General features: G+C 38.9%; 1 protein-coding gene across 1 annotated transcript; it reads right to left on the bottom strand.

Moving 5' to 3' along the window:
* Positions 1-101: 101 nt before the first annotated feature.
* Positions 102-1168, bottom strand: LOC126724283 (germin-like protein subfamily 1 member 7). Its single transcript, XM_050428861.1, has 2 exons — positions 976-1168; positions 102-772 (listed from the first exon to the last, which is right to left on the bottom strand). Exons 1-2 carry the CDS (start codon positions 1088-1090, stop codon positions 237-239), a joined length of 651 nt encoding a protein of 216 aa, XP_050284818.1. The 5' UTR covers positions 1091-1168; the 3' UTR covers positions 102-236.
* Between the last annotated feature and the right edge of the window lie 16115 nt (positions 1169-17283).

The raw sequence follows: 17283 nt of genomic DNA, 5'->3' as shown, positions 1-17283 counted from the left end.
GTGATTTCAAACATTGTGGATTTATGTTGTAATCAAGATTTAGTCGTGAACTAAATGCTTTGCTTTTGTTATCACACCATGAGTCCATGACACAAAAAAACAATCATAAGAAACCATTTTATTTGATAGTAATTATATTTGTGGCGTTACAATGAGGGAAACCAAACAAACTTTATTCAAACAATTTAGTGGTTCACCATCCCAATTTACACATATTTTTCCTATTTGTGGTTTGACTAGAATTGTTTCTGAAGATATTCAACTACATTCTTGTCTAACTGGAAGGCCTTGGTGAGAACATCAGGATTAATTGGAGGATTAGATCCAAAGACAGCATTTGCTATGGTGATCACTCCAGGATTTTGGCTACTGAGACCAGCAAAGGCAACAGCATTAGTCTGCCCTATGTTGAATTGGAAGTGAATGAGACCAATTGGGAATACAAAGACATCGCCCACATTAAGAACTTTGGTGAAGAGTTTGTTTGGGTTGGAGGTGACAAATCCAACTAAGAGAGTACCCTCTATGACAACCAAAAGCTCAGTGCCGCGAGGGTGAGTGTGAGGAGGATTCAAGCCATATGGAGCAAAGTCAAGGCGAGCCAAAGATATGCCTAGAGTGTTGAGACCTGGTAATTTATCGACGTTCACAAGAGTGACATTTGATCCGACTTTATTTGCAGCTGTGTTTCCAGGAATATTGAGTCCAGAGAAGAAAAAATCATTGGCTGTGACAAGCGTTGGGTCCTTGCAAAATTTTCCATTCACAAAAACTGCACAAAGAAAAGTTTGTTATTGACAGAAATAAGACACTTCTGTAACAATGGACAAGAACATGTCTTGCAGAAGAAATAAAATAAATCTAAGGTAGGTGGTATAAGTATTGGGCATAATTCAAAGGAATGTGTCAAACTTATAATGATTTCAAAAGAACGTTATGATAATTCTACTAATAAGAATGAGAGTATGTACATACCAGCAGAATCGGTGTTGTTAGTTGCTACACAAAAGTCTTGCAAAGGACTAGGGTCATAAGCTGAAACAAGGGTGGTTGCCAAAGCCAAAATGGCCACAATTACAACTTTCATCATATTTGAGGTTCTTTCTCTTGCTGTGTAGTATTTTGCGTATTCTTGCTTTGGGTGAGGGATGGGAAACAATGCATATGGGAATGTCTATTTATTGAGAGGAGTCACAGAAGCGGTCTATGTTTTTGCACAAACAGAGAGCATATAAGACTTGGTAATTCTTCAACGGTTATCGCATTTTTTTATTTAATGAATGAACCATTCTTTAACTACTATTTGTTGTACATTGTTAAAAGCCAATCAAATGGGACCTCTTCAATGCCATTGTGCTGTTTTAATGTTGCTTTGGTCCAATCCTATCTTATCAAAAATAATGTTTCTTTGTCCTATACCCACAAATAAACCTTATGTTGATTGATTGTGTATTAAAAATTGAAATGTCTGAAGCTTCCATGAATGTTGACTCTGTCCGAATCATTAATTAGTGAAAGTTTTACCGTTGTAGGCTGCGTGCAATATAACAATACTTGGCTTAAATTCTCCAAGTCCAGTGGTTTGAAATTATCACGTTGACCTTATCTTAATTGGTGGGTACTAAATACTTTTTAATAGTTTTCCAGAACCAACAACTAGTAGTTGTCATTGTCATTTGTCAACCACCATGGCATCTGGGATATTCTTGCCGCTTCCCCTGTTTTGATTTCTCATCATGTTATGCTGTATTTGGTTTAGAGTTGAAAATTTCTTTACTGTTTAGACATGAAGTCATATTGTTTACACCTAACCAAATATTTCTTAGAAAACAAAATTATCAGACAACTACGTGTGTGAATTCCAATAGACAATATATATATATATATATATATATTCCATTCCTAAAAACAATATATATATATATATATTCTATTTCCTTTTACGACAAAATTAAATTTATCAAGGACTAGTGAGTTGCAGTTGCAAGCGGAGAACTCACTAGTTTTGCCGTAACCCATTTTACATCGATCTAACACATTCTCAACATAACTTTCCTCATACGAGTATCTGTTTTGCAAGTTCTAAGCCCGTTACACTAAATAATTTAATCTACTCCTTCATCAACTTGTCAATTTTACAAGTGTGTCAAGACCAACAACCATCACTTTTTTTTTTTTTTGGGAGTAAAAGGTAGAAACCGACAACCATCATGTGTTCAACAAATAGAATAATAAAATCACCATCAGAAATTTCTTAACACACAATAATCATACGTAGTCTTGTTATACCCATGCTCAACCATACATGAATAAAATTTCTTTGCATTACCTTGGTGCTGGCTAGAGATACAAATTCTTTATCAACCATCAAAGCAAATCCGCTTTAAATTTAACCCTGAAGGGCCTGAAACCTTTTGATTAATCTATATAAATTTCTTCATTTATGTCGCCAAAGATTAAATTACTCTTCACATCAAGCTGTTCGATCTCCGAATTTGTGTTTACAACCAAACCGAAAATAACTCTAATAGGGGACCTTTTTTTTATTTGTAGGTGAGGAGAATTCTTTAAAATCAATCACAGTATCGCACCTTGTTCCTTGGCCATGAGCTATTTGGTTTAAAGTTCAATATGAAAAACTACTTATTCTTGAATGCTTTCATGCACTAGGCAATTTCACTAACTCATAGGAGTGGTTCTTAGACAAAGATTTCATTTCTTTCAATAAAGCTTTCAACCTTTTTCTTTTCTTTGGCTCATGCAACATCATTTCATGGTAAATATATTATTCTCCCTTGTGAAGTTGAATTTATTCAACTAAGTGTTAACTTTATTCCGTACTAAATTTGCTTGTAATTCAGCATTTAGAAACCCTGTATTTAGGTGGGGATAATGTAAGAGTCATGTGTGAGAGAGTGTGAGGATTTGATCAAGAGTGTGCAACAAGAAGGTGACTCGAGATTGGACTCGCGACTGACTTGCGAGTGGTGACTCGCCAAAATGAAGCACAAGTGTGAAGCATGTAGGAAGATGAAGAGTCAGGCCAGCTAGATCACTACAAGACAAAAAGTACAGTTTGGCCTAGTCTGGTAACTCGTGACTCATCCCAGTTGCAAGTGACTTACCAGTGCACCCTGTTTTGCTAAAAGTGTCTTTTCACATTCCATCTCATACCCGACTATAAATACCCTTATTCCCACGAAATGTAGAGTGCTTCTAGAGAGAATTTGGGAGAGAAACCCTAGAGAAAAACAAGATTGATTCATCCACAATCTTATACACTTGATTATCCAAATTCCTCTACTCTCACCCTCTCCATTGTCATACCCATGAGAGGATCATAAACCAAATCCTTACCTCACCAAATTCAGAATAGTGTGAAGGTTCTTGGTGTTTGGGAAGTAGTTCAAGAGAGAATCAATTCATATTAGTTGATGCAATGGACTAATTGCGGGATTCGGAAAGCTAGAGAAGACACGGTTCGGCGTAACCTTGTTGGAGTAAGAAGCTTGGAGGGCTTAGGTGCATTGGGTAGATTAGGCTTGGAGGGTCTATTGCTATTCATGTATCCCAACTGATTTTATAGTGGATCATTTACCGCTTGGACGGCAGCGGAGAGGTTTTTCGCCGAGTTCTTTGGTTTCCTCTTCGATAACACATGCCGGTGTTATCTTGTGTTTGCATCTCTCTTTCCCTTACTCTTAGCTTTTAATTTCTGCTAGTTGTGATTAATTAATGGCTTAGAGTAGTTTGCTAATTTGGGTATTGCTTATATTTCATATTCCGCACATATATTGTTTGAATATAAGCTTTTGGTTGATTAAATTCAACCTTACAAAAGCTTATATTCAAACAATATATGTGCGGAATTTAATCAACCATCTTGTTAGCTTTATTCCGTGCCAAATTTGCTTGTATTTTAGCATTTAGTAACCTTGTATTTAGGTGGGTTTTTTTGTAAGGGTAGTGAGTGAGATAGAGTGATTGAATGCTCAAGAGTGTGCAAGAAAGCAGAGTCTCGCGGGTGACTCACGGCTGCAAGCCACCAGATGCAGCACACGTGCCAAGCATGCCAGAAGTTGAAGCGTCACGCTAGCTGGAGCACTACAGGACAAAATAGGACAACTGGCCATTTGGTTATCTCGCGACTGGATCTCGCGACTCAGTTAAGTCACGAGGCCAAGCTGCGAGCCATCCCTGTTTTAAAAAACCTGACGTTTCACATTCCTCTCTCACCCTAGTATATATATACCCCTTATACCCACAAATGACAGAGAGCTTCCAGAGAGAATTTTGAGAGAGAAACCCTAGAGTAAAACAAGATTGATTCATCTACAATCTTTACATAAGAGTCTCTTTAAATTCCTCAACTCTCTTCCTCTCTATTGTCAAATCCTTGAGAGGCATTTTACCAAAACATTGTTCTCGCCATGTTCATTACTGTGAGAGGGTTGTTTAGTGTTCTGGGAAGCAGTTAGGAAGGAACCAATTTACATTGGTTGATGCTATGGTCAAGTAGCGGAATCCGAGAAGCTAGAAAAGAAAAAGGTTCAACGCAACCTCATTGAAGCAAGAAGCTTGGAGGGCTTAGGTGCACTAGTAGATTTGGCTTGGAGGGTCTATTGCTGTCCATGTATCCCAACTACATTTTCTAGTGGACTGTTTACCGCTTGGAGGGCGGCGGAGAGGTTTTACGCCGAGGGCTTCGGTTTCCTCTTCGATAACACATTGCGTGTTGTCCTTCTGTTTGCATCTTCCTTCCCTTTTATCTTTGCCTTTTATTATCTGCTGTGGGTTGTGATTTTAATTTGGCTTAGATAGTTTTCCAATTTTGTTCTATAGTTTTTGTTCATTTTCCAGACACTAGTTGTTTGACATAAAGCTTGAATTGATTAATTTGTAAATTGGGGGTCTAAACATTCAAGGGTGTTTTTACACTATTTGAACTTTCAATTTTATAGTCTTATGCTTTTTCTAATTTTAGTGACTATAGAATCAAAAGGTTGAAAGTTTCTTTTTTATTATGAGTCACGTGAGGTTGACAAAAACAAAACAAAGCAAAAAAAAAATGTTAATTAAATTCAAACGGACAAAACAAAAGAGCCTGGAAGGAATGAGTATTACGTGGGGCTCACAAACACCACAAAACAAAGAAAATATCTGAAGCCTAAAGACTCTAAAGTCTAAACTCTAAACACAAGTGGAGGACAGCTAAGACACACAAATAAAGAAGAAGAGGTAGTCAGGTAACAGACCGAAACCAAAAGAAGAAGAAGAAGAAGAAGAGGAAGAAGAAGAGGAAGAAGAAGAGACCGAAATTAAGAAGAAGAAGAGGAGGAAGAAAAGCACGAAACCCAACAGGAGGAGGTAGGATTTTGTAAGGTTGAATTTATTCAACCATCTAATTGGCTTTATTCCGTGCCAAATTTGCTTGTAATTCAGCATTTAGTAACCCTGTATTTAGGTGGGTTTGTTGTAAGGGTAGTGAGTGAGATAGAGTGAAGATTGCTCAAGAGTGTGCAAGAAAACAGAGTGTCGCGGCTGGGACTCGCGGGTGGACTCGCGGCTGCAAGCCGCCAGAAGCTGCACACATGCAAAGCATGCTGGAAGATGAACAGTCATGCTAGCTGGAGCACTACAGGACAAAACAGGACAACTGGCCATACGGTTAACTCGCGACTGGATCTCGCAACTTGGTCAAGCCGCGAGGTCAAGCCGCGAGCCACCCCTGTTTTGGAAAAACCTGACGTTTCACATTCCTCTTCACTCCAGTATAAATACCCCTTTAACCCACGATTGAAAGAGAGCTTCCAGAGCGAATTTTGAGAGAGAAACCCTAAAGAAAAACAAGATTGTTTCACACATAATCCCTACCTTAGAGTCTCATCAAAATCCCTCACTCTCTTCCTCTCCATTGTCAAAACCTTGAGAGGCATTATACCAAACCTGGTTCTCACCATTATCATCTCTGTGAGACAGTCGTTTGGAGTTCTGGGAAGCAGTTAGGAAGGAGTCAATCTTCATTGGTTGATGCTACGGTGTAGTAGCGGAATCCGGGAAGCTAGAAAAGAAAAAGGTTCGGCGCAACCTCATTGGAGCAAGAAGCTTGGAGGGCTTAGGTGCACTGGGTAGATTAGGCTTGGAGGGTCTATTGCTGTCCTTGTATCCCAACTGTATTTTCTAGTGGATTGTTTACCGCTTGGAGGGCGGTGGAGAGGTTTTTCGCCGAGGACTTCGGTTTCCTCTTCGATAACACATCGGGTGTTATCTTTGTGTTTGCATCTTCCTTCCTCTCTATCTCTGCCTTTACATTATCTGTTGTGGTTTACTTTGTTATGGCTTAGATAGTTGTTTATCCAATTTCATATTATAGCATATGTTAAGTTTCCGCACACTTGTTGTTTAACATATTGCTTGTGTTGGTTAAGTTAATTTTTGGGGGTCTAAACGTTCAAAAGTGTATTGGTACACGTTTTTGAACTTTCAATTGGTATCAGAGCAGGTACACTGCTGTTTGGTTTCATTACCATTGTGTGATCCTTGACTCCCTTTTTGAGATGGATAGGTCTCAATCCCTTAATGCACCTCCATATTTTGATGGAAGTAATTATGCGTTTTGGAAGGTTCGTATGAGAGCTTTTCTATGCTCTATTGATGAATCCGTGTGGGATGCTGTTGAGATTGGTTGGACCAAACCTGAGGCAGCAAAATCCACATGGGATAAGGCAGCACTTGCTGCATCTAATGCTAACAGTAAAGCACTAAATGCTATTTTCTGTGGTGTGTCTCCAGATGAATTTCACAGGATTTCTCACATTACCATTGCCAAAGATGCATGGGAGATTCTGGAAACAACTTATAAAGGCACGAAGAAAGTGAAAGACACCAAGTTACAAATGCTGACCACTCGGTTTGAGGAGCTTAAAATGAGTGAGGATGAGTCTTTTGACTCTTTCTATGGGAAGCTAAATGAGGTGGTTGTCAGTAAGTTTAACTTGGGGGAGAAAACGGAGGACTCAAGGATTGTAAGGAAGATCCTTCGATCATTGCCGGAAAGTTTTCGTGCTAAAGTGACAGTCATTGAAGAGAGTAAGGATCTTGACGACATCAAGGTACAGGAGCTGGTTGGTTCTCTGCAGACTTATGAGATGTCGCTGCCCAATCAACGGAAGAGTAAATCCCTTGCTCTAAAGACCATTAATGAGAAGGTGGAAGATCAAGACTCATCGGGAGAAGATGTGGTTGACAAAGATGTAGCCTATCTTGTTAAAAATTTCAGAAAGTTTTTGAAATTCAAAAATAATGGAAAATTTGATGATAAGAGAAAATTCCAAAATTCTGGAAGGGAGAAGAGGGATTTCAAAAAGAAAGATGGAAAAGAATCCCAATCCACACAAGGTGTCACTTGTTTTGAATGCAACGGGCATGGACACTTTAAGAAGGAATGTCCGAATTATTTGAAATCGAAAGGCAAGGTGTATGCCACGACCTTGAGTGACTCAGATTCGTCTGACTCAGAATCTGAAGAGAGCTGTGATGGAGAGGGGAACTATTCAGCTTTCATGACTATTGCTCATGTTGAGTCTTCGGATGAGTTGAATTTGCTTGTTCGAGACCTTGGAGAACATAGTGATGATGAATCACAAGGAATTGTTGAAGAATCAGAAGCTGAAGAAGAAGAAAGCACAGCAAATCTTCAAGAAAATTACAACTCACTCTTGGAGAAGTCGGGTGAATACACAAGGGTAGCCAAGGTTGCTATGAGAAAAATGAAGAAAGCTGAGGAGGACTACAAAAGTCTCCTAATCCGGTATAGGGAGGCCAAATGCGAGATTGAAACACTGAATGGTGAGCTGTCCGAAGCTTACACTAAAGTGAGATTTCTTGAGAACGAGGTTGTGCAAGCAAATGCTAAAATAGAGAGGGTCACCACCAAGAAGCTAGATGATGTTATATCATCTCAAAAGAGCTTTTCAGACAAATCCGGACTGGGATATACCGGAGGAAGTAGTTCATCTGGAAATGTCACTAAAGAAGTGAAGTTTGTAAAGGCCAAAGATCCAGTTGTAGCTGACCTTACTAGTGTGAAGCTCGAGGTGGAGGAGAAGAAGAATGTGGTGGACCAACGGATGCTGAATCATCGTAATCAGTATGTGGGCAGGTCTGAATCTCGTGTCAAGTCACGTCCACAACCACAAAGAGGTCCTAGAGGAACGTATGTGTGCCATTATTGCGGACTTCAAGGGCACACTCGACCAAATTGCCAAAAGCTGAGAGCAAAGAACAGTGCAACTCCTCAAAGGTCAGGAGGACCCAGAATTGATAAGAGAACTTGGGCAGGTGATCAATCTAGAGAGCAAAATGGAGATCACGGAATGATGAACGTGATGAAGATGATTGGTGCATTCACCAACTGCTTGGAAAGCTTCTCACGAAGGTTTGAAAGCCCTAACTCCCGTACCCAATCCTTTAAGGAAATCACCCCAAACGCAAGTGACGTGTGGGTGAAAAGGGGTACTCATGCATAAGCATTACAACATGTCCATGCATTAATACTTCCTATGCTTTGTGACTATGTTTGTCTGGTTTGCTTGTTATTTTTTTATTTTGGTTGTTTGCTTATCTTCTTGTGAATATTTCTTGATTATGTTTGTTCAATCTTTTTGCTTCATGTGTCAAAAATCCAAAAATCACATAAAAATTAGAAAATCAAAAAGCTTGATTGACTCTGTTGAGTTTTTGTCTCAAAACTTATTTTGCCTTGTACCTTTGTGCTAATGGCTTTGTGCATTTTCGAGCATTGCTTGTTTTCATGCACTCATATCACTGTGGGAAAAATCGTGAAATCTATGTGATTGTTGTAAATAGATCTTCAAACTTGTCATGAATGATTAGTGAATGATTATGTTGATCTTGAGACATGCATAGACTTGTGTCTATATATCTTCCCACTTTTTATTTTTGTTTTGCTAAAAAGAGCTCACCAAATGTAAATCTCCAAATGAAAAGAGATATTGAACAGCAAAAGCCTGTCGCACATTCTAGTATTTGACTAGGAAAAAGGGTAAGCGACCTTATATTAAAAGTGAAATTTCATTCAAAAAGGCCAAAGGCCTGTTCTTCAAAGAGAAATGGTATCTATCCCTCTCACAATGAGAGATGATTGCCTCAAAAGATCAAAAAGATCAAATGTTATGATTGTTAGTGGAGTCAAATGAAAAGCTCCAAGTTATGTTATCAAGTTGTGTGGGAGGTCATATATACATATTTCTATAATTGAGATTGGTCACATGATCTAGTGCTAATTGTGTATGCCTTGGTTGAATTGATCATTGAAGCTTCACATTAGACAAAGGACTATCTCATTGTTGATATCCACACACAACACACAAGTTTATGTTCAATAAATGCCATATTCATTTGTGTGATTGTACTTGATAAAATGTGTTTTCACATGCTCAATCTTTGTTTATTCAAGCACAAAAAGATTTTTGAGTGTTTTAGGTGTTTTTGGAAAGTATTTTGTTTGAAAAATCTGAAAATTTCAAAAATACAGTTTTGCCCTGTTTTGGCGGCTCAGTCGCGGGTATGTCAAGTCGCGAGCCTCAGTCGCATCTTCGCTGGTCATTTTTGGCGACTTGTTCGCAAGTGGAAGGTCCAATCGCGAGGTTCACTCAGAGATTTTCGCGGCTCAGCTCGCGACTCACTCGCGGGTAGACCTTCCAGTCGCGAAAAACACTTAGAAAAATTTTTCAAAATTTTGTTCTTGAGTGCTTTGGCGGCTTGAGCTGGCGACTGTGTGGCGACTTTATCCAGTCGCGAAAATCGCGTGTTTTACAGAAACAGGAGCAGTTTTTAAACCTCTTTCAGTTTTCCCTCGAACTTTTGTAACTGTTCATTTTCCCTTTAAACTGTTCTTCCTCCCAAACACTTCGTGAATCCATTTTTCAAACCCTTTTGGTGCTTCGTTTCTTATCCAAATCATCAAGAAAAGGTATGGGTTTTGCTTTTCTCAGTCTCAGTTTCTTATTCCTGCATATTTCTGTTACTGTTTGGACTGGTACTGTATTCGTTATACTTATCTCTATGTGTAATGGGTATGGAGTGTCTTGTTTGATATTGTTCTCACCTGTTTTCATGTTGAGCAGTCACAATGTGTATTTCATTGTTCTGATTTTTGCCTATGATTGATTCTGAGAATCTTTTCTGAAATGGGTTTGGTGTCTATTTGACTTACTCATTACACTTGCCTGAATATTGATGTTGGTGTTTGGTTTTGGTCACTGAGTGGTTATGATAACATAATGTATGTCTCTCATCCACGTGCTTCAGTGTGGATGTTTGATTTCTTCATGATTGATATATTTTTCCCATGTTCATGCCTCTGATGGAGTGATTTATGTTATCTGCTCTAAATATTCAAATGCTGTATCTTATTGCATATCATGGTCATGTTAACCTGTCTCAATGACAGTTTTGTCAGTTGTGCCGTCTATCTTTGTCTTGGTGCACTTTCACCAAGTTTGATACACGTATTAGTTTGTGCTTCTGTGTATTGTTGGAAGTTTTGGTTGGGTCTGCACTATCTTCAATTTGTGTTTATATATTGAAATATTGTTTCCACTGAATCTTGTTGACAATCTTTTTGTGGGGTATTGTTGCTTGGTTCTTTTCTGTTGGCCTGTTCTCTTGCAGATGTCTCGTCGATCTTCCAGGGGTAAAGACATTGTTGCTGACGAACCAGCAACACCAGTTGCTAAAAGGACTCGTCTATCATCTCTGGCATCTCAAGATCCCAATGAGGATAGATTCAGAGTTCCCCTTCACTCACACGCCTACTCAAATGTGTTTGACAAGTCAACCACTATAGTGGAACGGGTAGTAGAGTTCAACACCTTAGGGTCTACTTTCATCCCTCGAATCTTTGAGAAACGAGACTGGGCAAACTTGTTCGGAAACTTTGATGACCCAATGGATGAGCTGGTCAAAGAATGCTTTTCCAATGCAACTGATCTTGGACCTAACCTCATTTTCTGGGTCAGAGGAACAGAATTTTGTGTTACCCCAGACTCCATCGCAGATCTTCTCGGCATCACCAGACCTCAGAATGTGAATTTAACTCCCTATGATGAACGAAATCCAGAGGTTGGAGAAATTTTACAAATCCTAGGACACGATCATGAGGTATCCAGTGCAGGAACTTCCATCAGCACCGCAAAGTTTGCACCTGAGCTGACCACACTGAAGTTGATCATGTTCACCAATCTCTACCCACTGTCCAACACTACATTCATCAATCTTGGGAGAGCTATATTTCTGTGTGACCTCATTACAGGAGCCCCCATTGATATATGTGCTCACATCTACTACAACTTGAGGAAGACCGCGTGTCGATCTACAGCTCGAGGAATCATTCCATTTTGCAGTCTTGTCATGAAACTCATTCTTAGTGCAGGCATTATTCCTCCTGCAGATGGTAAAATGTTGACTCGTCAACGTCCCATTTCCTTGTTCACTCTTCAAGCAAGCAGAAGTCACTCCTCTAAATCACCAAGAAGTGCTCACATCTCTCCGGTTACTTCATCTGCCCCTGACTTAGAGACACCTGCACATACCACATCTGCATCACGTGCGGTTCCTGAAGCTTCACTGGCTGGTATTCCGCAAGCACAAACTGCTTCTCATACTGACAGAGTTGGCAGTGTACTTGAGCATATTCAGAAACGCGTTGATGAGCTTGTGGCACTTCTCTACTCCACAAACAACCATATCCAAATGCGCCTCGAGACTATGGAAAATCAGCTAGATGAGATTCAACGAAAGTTAGACGAGAGTCTTTAGCTATTCGTGACAAAAAGGGGGAGAGCATTCAGTAAGGGGGAGAAAAGTTCAAAAGGAAGTGTGCATAGTGATAGGGGGAGTACACACATACTTTTGTTTTTAGTCTTATCTTCTAAACTTATTTTTTTTGGTTTTGATACACTGTGTTTTGGTGTATAGCTGTTTCTAACTCATTTCATATACTCTTGGTTTAAACTTTAATATATGTTGATGATGTTATTCAGGTATTTGTTGGTTTGTACCCATGTGCTTTTGTAAGCTTTTAAGGTTATTGTTTTATGCATAGTTTGTAGGCTTTATGGTATGTACCTTGCTTAAGTGCAGCCTTTATGCTATGTTGAAATCAGTACTTTAATCTAAATGTTCTGCATTTTGGTTTATGTACTGTCACTCTTGTGCCCTTGTAGGATTGTTCCTAGATGCATATGCCTTGTGTGCTATGCATTGGTTAAGTGTTGAGCATACAAGTGTCTTGCCTTGTGCTTGTTAACTTGTATGTCCTTGTGTTCATTCCAAGTGTGAATGAGCACTGTGATCACTACTTTGTGGTGTTCACTTGGTTGATCAAGCCATGGTTTGTTTATTAACTCCATCTTTGCTTGATCTCATATTGCCTGTTTCATATGCATTTATAATTTTCTGCTTACAATGATCATAGTGTATTGTTGTGTTTCAGGAGTTTATGTTCATATGATTCAAGTGCTTCACAGCTTCTAGAGTTAGGTGTGAGTGAGTTTTGTTCAACTGTTCCCAACTCACATGTTAAGTCTATAGTCTGTTTTAGGGTTTTGTCACGGAATAGCCAAAGGGGGAGATTGTAAGGTTGAATTTATTCAACCATCTAATTGGCTTTATTCCGTGCCAAATTTGCTTATAATTCAGCATTTAGTAACCCTGTATTTAGGTGGGTTTGTTGTAAGGGTAGTGAGTGAGATAGAGTGAAGATTGCTCAAGAGTGTGCAAGAAAACAGAGTGTCGTGGCTGGGACTCGCGGGTGGACTCGCGGCTGCAAGCCGCCAGAAGCTGCACACGTGCCAAGCATGCTGGAAGATGAACAGTCATGCTAGCTGGAGCACTACAGGACAACTGGCCATACGGTTAACTCGCGACTGGATCTCGCGACTTGGTCAAGCCGCGAGGTCAAGCCGCGAGGTCAAGCCGCGAGCCACCCCTGTTTTGGAAAAACCTGACGTTTCACATTCCTCTTCACTCCAGTATAAATACCCCTTTAACCCACGATTGAAAGAGAGCTTCCAGAGAGAATTTTGAGAGAGAAACCCTAAAGAAGAACAAGATTGTTTCACACACAATCCCTACCTTAGAGTCTCATCAAAATCCCTCACTCTCTTCCTCTCCATTGTCAAAACCTTGAGAGGCATTATACCAAACCTGGTTCTCACCATTATCATCTCTGTGAGACAGTCGTTTGGAGTTCTGGGAAGCAGTTAGGAAGGAGCCAATCTTCATTGGTTGATGCTACGGTGTAGTAGCGGAATCCGGGAAGCTAGAAAAGAAAAAGGTTCGGCGCAACCTCGTTGGAGCAAGAAGCTTGGAGGGCTTAGGTGCACTGGGTAGATTAGGCTTGGAGGGTCTATTGCTGTCCTTGTATCCCAACTGTATTTTCTAGTGGATTGTTTACCGCTTGGAGGGCGGCGGAGAGGTTTTTCGCCGAGGACTTCGGTTTCCTCTTCGATAACACATAGGGTGTTATCTTTGTGTTTGCATCTTCCTTCCTCTCTATCTCTGCCTTTACATTATCTGCTGTGGTTTACTTTGTTATGGCTTAGATAGTTGTTTATCCAATTTCATATTATAGCATATGTTAAGTTTCCGCACACTTGTTGTTTAACATATTGCTTGTGTTGGTTAAGTTAATTTTTGGGGGTCTAAACGTTCAAAAGTGTATTGGTACACGTTTTTGAACTTTCAGATTTTGATTTTGATTTTTTTTTTTCAGCCAAAATCTTGTATCGGACGAAATTTTCATTTCGGCCGAAATTGGCCGGAATAGCCTGAATGACCCGAAATATGCCGAAATTTTCTTTTTTTTCTTCATTGCTGGCGTGTCAGACGTGTCAGAGCCGCGTTGGCGCCGCGTCGGAGCCGTGTCAGCGCCGCGTCGGAGAAACGAAAAAAAAAAAAAAAAAAAAAAAAAAAAAAGAGGACATTCGCCAGACACTGGAATCCGGCAAGTCGTACCCGTTCCGATGCCCGACACCGACACGACGCCAAAAATGGCGTGTCCATGCAACCTAGATTGCCATTAAAATATTTATTATCAAATAAAATTGTCTTATGATTTTCTTTTTCTTTTTTGGTGTCATAGAAAATGCAGAGAAATTAGTGTACGACTAAATCTTGATTACACCTTTGATCCACAGCGATTGAAATTACAAAAACTTATTGTAAGGTTGAATTTATTCAACCATCTAATTGGCTTTATTCCGTGCCAAATTTGCTTGTAATTCAGCATTTAGTAACCCTGTATTTAGGTGGGTTTGTTGTAAGGGTAGTGAGTGAGATAGAGTGAAGATTGCTCAAGAGTGTGCAAGAAAACAGAGTGTCGCGGCTGGGACTCGCGGGTGGACTCGCGGCTGCAAGCCGCCAGAAGCTGCACACGTGCCAAGCATGCTGGAAGATGAACAGTCATGCTAGCTGGAGCACTACAGGACAAAACAGGACAACTGGTCATACGGTTAACTCGCGACTGGATCTCGCGACTTGGTCAAGCCGCGAGGTCAAGCCGCGAGCCACCCCTGTTTTGGAAAAACCTGACGTTTCACATTCCTCTCCACTCCAGTATAAATACCCCTTTAACCCACGATTGAAATAGAGCTTCCAGAGAGAATTTTGAGAGAGAAACCCTAAAGAAAAACAAGATTGTTTGATACACAATCCCTACCTTAGAGTCTCATCAAAATCCCTTACTCTCTTCCTCTCCATTGTCAAAACCTTGAGAGGCATTATACCAAACCTGGTTCTCACCATTATCATCTCTGTGAGACAGTCGTTTGGAGTTCTGGGAAGCAGTTAGGAAGGAGCCAATATTCATTGGTTGATGCTACGGTCTAGTAGCGGGATCCGGGAAGCTAGAAAAGAAAAAGGTTCGGTGCAACCTCGTTGGAGCAAGAAACTTGGAGGGCTTAGGTGCACTGGGTAGATTAGGCTTGGAGGGTCTATTGCTGTCCTTGTATCCCAACTATATTTTCTAGTGGATTGATTACCGCTTGGAGGGCGGCGGAGAGGTTTTTCGCCGAGGTCTTCGGTTTCCTCTTCGATAACACATCGGGTGTTATCTTTGTGTTTGCATCTTCCTTCCTCTCTATCTCTGCCTTTACATTATCTGCTGTGGTTTATTTTGTTATGGCTTAGATAGTTGTTTAACCAATTTCATATTATAGCATATGTTAAGTTTCCGCACACTTGTTGTTTGACATATTGCTTGTGTTGGTTAAGTTGGTTTTTGGGGGTCTAAACGTTCAAAAGTGTTTTTGTACACGTTTTTGAACTTTCAGTTATATATAAAACTAATCAAAATCGTATTAAAAATAGACTGAACTTTATAAATGGCAGATCAAATTTAGGGCTCAGTAGCACCTATCTAAGTAGAAACAGTCCTAAATGTAACATTTAAGCAACATTTTCAATGTTGAGATAGTAAGAGTATTGAAGTTCTACAACGCTATGGTCTATATATTCATATTGAGGAAACATGGAAAAAATTATACTAGGGAAAGAAGTTAACAAATGAAATATTAAAGCATTTAAATACGATTATTTGGGGAAATTACATAACAAGGCAAGAGTTTACATCTTTTTTCAAATAAGGTCTCAAGTTTTTAATTTTGTCAATTAAAATCCCAAACTTATAAAACATTTTGTCAATTAATTTTCTATTTTACTTAAATCAATTTCGATTTTCTAACAATCATTTTCTCACTTACAAAGAAATTTTCTCTCTCTAAAGAAAGAGTTTTCTCTCTACACACTCTGTTCAATGACAGCCATATTGATTTATAAGCAAGCCTTAGGTGAACAAAAAGTTATACATGGATTTCTCTTTTTATTTTTTCTCTGATATTTCCCAGAACAACATAAAAAAAATAATAATAATAATGGAGACTGAAATGGGCCTTAAATTGATCAATTGAAAAACTTGAGACCTAATCTAAAACATGGTATACATTGTGGGCTTTTTATGTAATTTTCCCCTTATTATTTTGTATGTAGAATACTAATAATTCTTTAATTAATTTAAAAGTTGTTTTAAAAAAATTAAGTAGAAAGTTCAACAATTCATTTGTGAAAAAGCACTATATCTTTCACATTTCTACCCCAGCATAAGTATGGTGATGGTAATAGAGAGAATTTTGTATTGCCGAAAGCTATCCATGGCAACCACTTTTATGTGTAGATTAGGCTAGAATAAAATTTCTATCTTGTAAAAAAAAAAAAAAAGGAAAAAGATGACCAGATCAAATTTTGGGCTCAGTAACACTAAGCTATGTTGAAAAAAAGTCCTATAGGTAATTAGGGGAAGAAGTTGAGAAACATAATACTATTTTATCTTTTTATTTTGGTTAATTTGGCAGTATGGGTGGAGAGATTCGAAACTTAGATGTTTTCGCTGGAAACACTAGAAAGTGACAACCAATTGAGCCACAAAGCTCTTGGTGAGAAATGTAATACTTAAGCGGTTAAATATGATTATTTGTGAAATTACACAAAAGTCCCAAAGTTTATCTCCTATTTCAAATTAGGTATGTTTGGAAAATTTAGACTCTTGATTGATCATTTTACCACAAAATTAATCAACTTGTTAAATTAACTAGTTTTGAAGTCACTTTGATTTCTAGGTTAGTTACCATAGTAGTAACATAGACCATTAGGAAAACGATAAACAGAAAAATAGCACATCATATGGTGACGCAATGGAAAATTGATGTAAAAATTATTACGAAGGAAAGACCACCATGAGAGTCGCAAAACCCTAAGAATAAATCCACTAATAGACAATTAATTGAAACAAACCCATGTTCCTGATTGCTACCTTCTTTAGTAACTTACTCATGTCACCACATGTAGCTTGAACTTGATTAGACTCTTTTATTTTGAATTCCTTTACATGAACTGTTAGGTTCTAAAGACTTAGGTATTTATGTATTTAGAACTCTAATATGTATTGTTGGCAAACCATGATCAAAACAATGTGTTTAGAAGTGTTTTAGTCTTGCTCAAAGTTGTGTATTTTATGTAAAGTTGGAATCGAGCTAATGCAGAAAAGATTAATGCATTTCGGCCTGGCTCAATCGATTGAAGCTTACGCTTGATCGATTAAAGCTCGGGCAGAATTTTTTTGTGCAGATTTTCCAACTCAACCCTAGTTGTTTTAAAACGTTTTAAGGTTTTCTAATTTGTCCTAAGTATAAAAGGCAAACCCTA

The sequence above is a fragment of the Quercus robur genome, chromosome 1, assembly GCF_932294415.1.
Source record: "Quercus robur chromosome 1, dhQueRobu3.1, whole genome shotgun sequence".
Classification (NCBI taxonomy): domain Eukaryota; kingdom Viridiplantae; phylum Streptophyta; class Magnoliopsida; order Fagales; family Fagaceae; genus Quercus; species Quercus robur.
The sequence above is the reverse complement of the archived record's forward strand: the minus strand, read 5'-3'. Positions and strand labels throughout refer to the sequence as shown.

Bases quoted from the DNA above. Each gene is read 5' to 3' on its own strand.
- LOC126724283 (XM_050428861.1), bottom strand. From the start codon at position 1,090: ATGATGAAAGTTGTAATTGTGGCCATTTTGGCTTTGGCAACCACCCTT. The intron at 773-975 runs GTATGTACATAC...TTCTTTGTGCAG, and splicing joins TAACAACACCGATTCTGCTG to TTTTTGTGAATGGAAAATTT.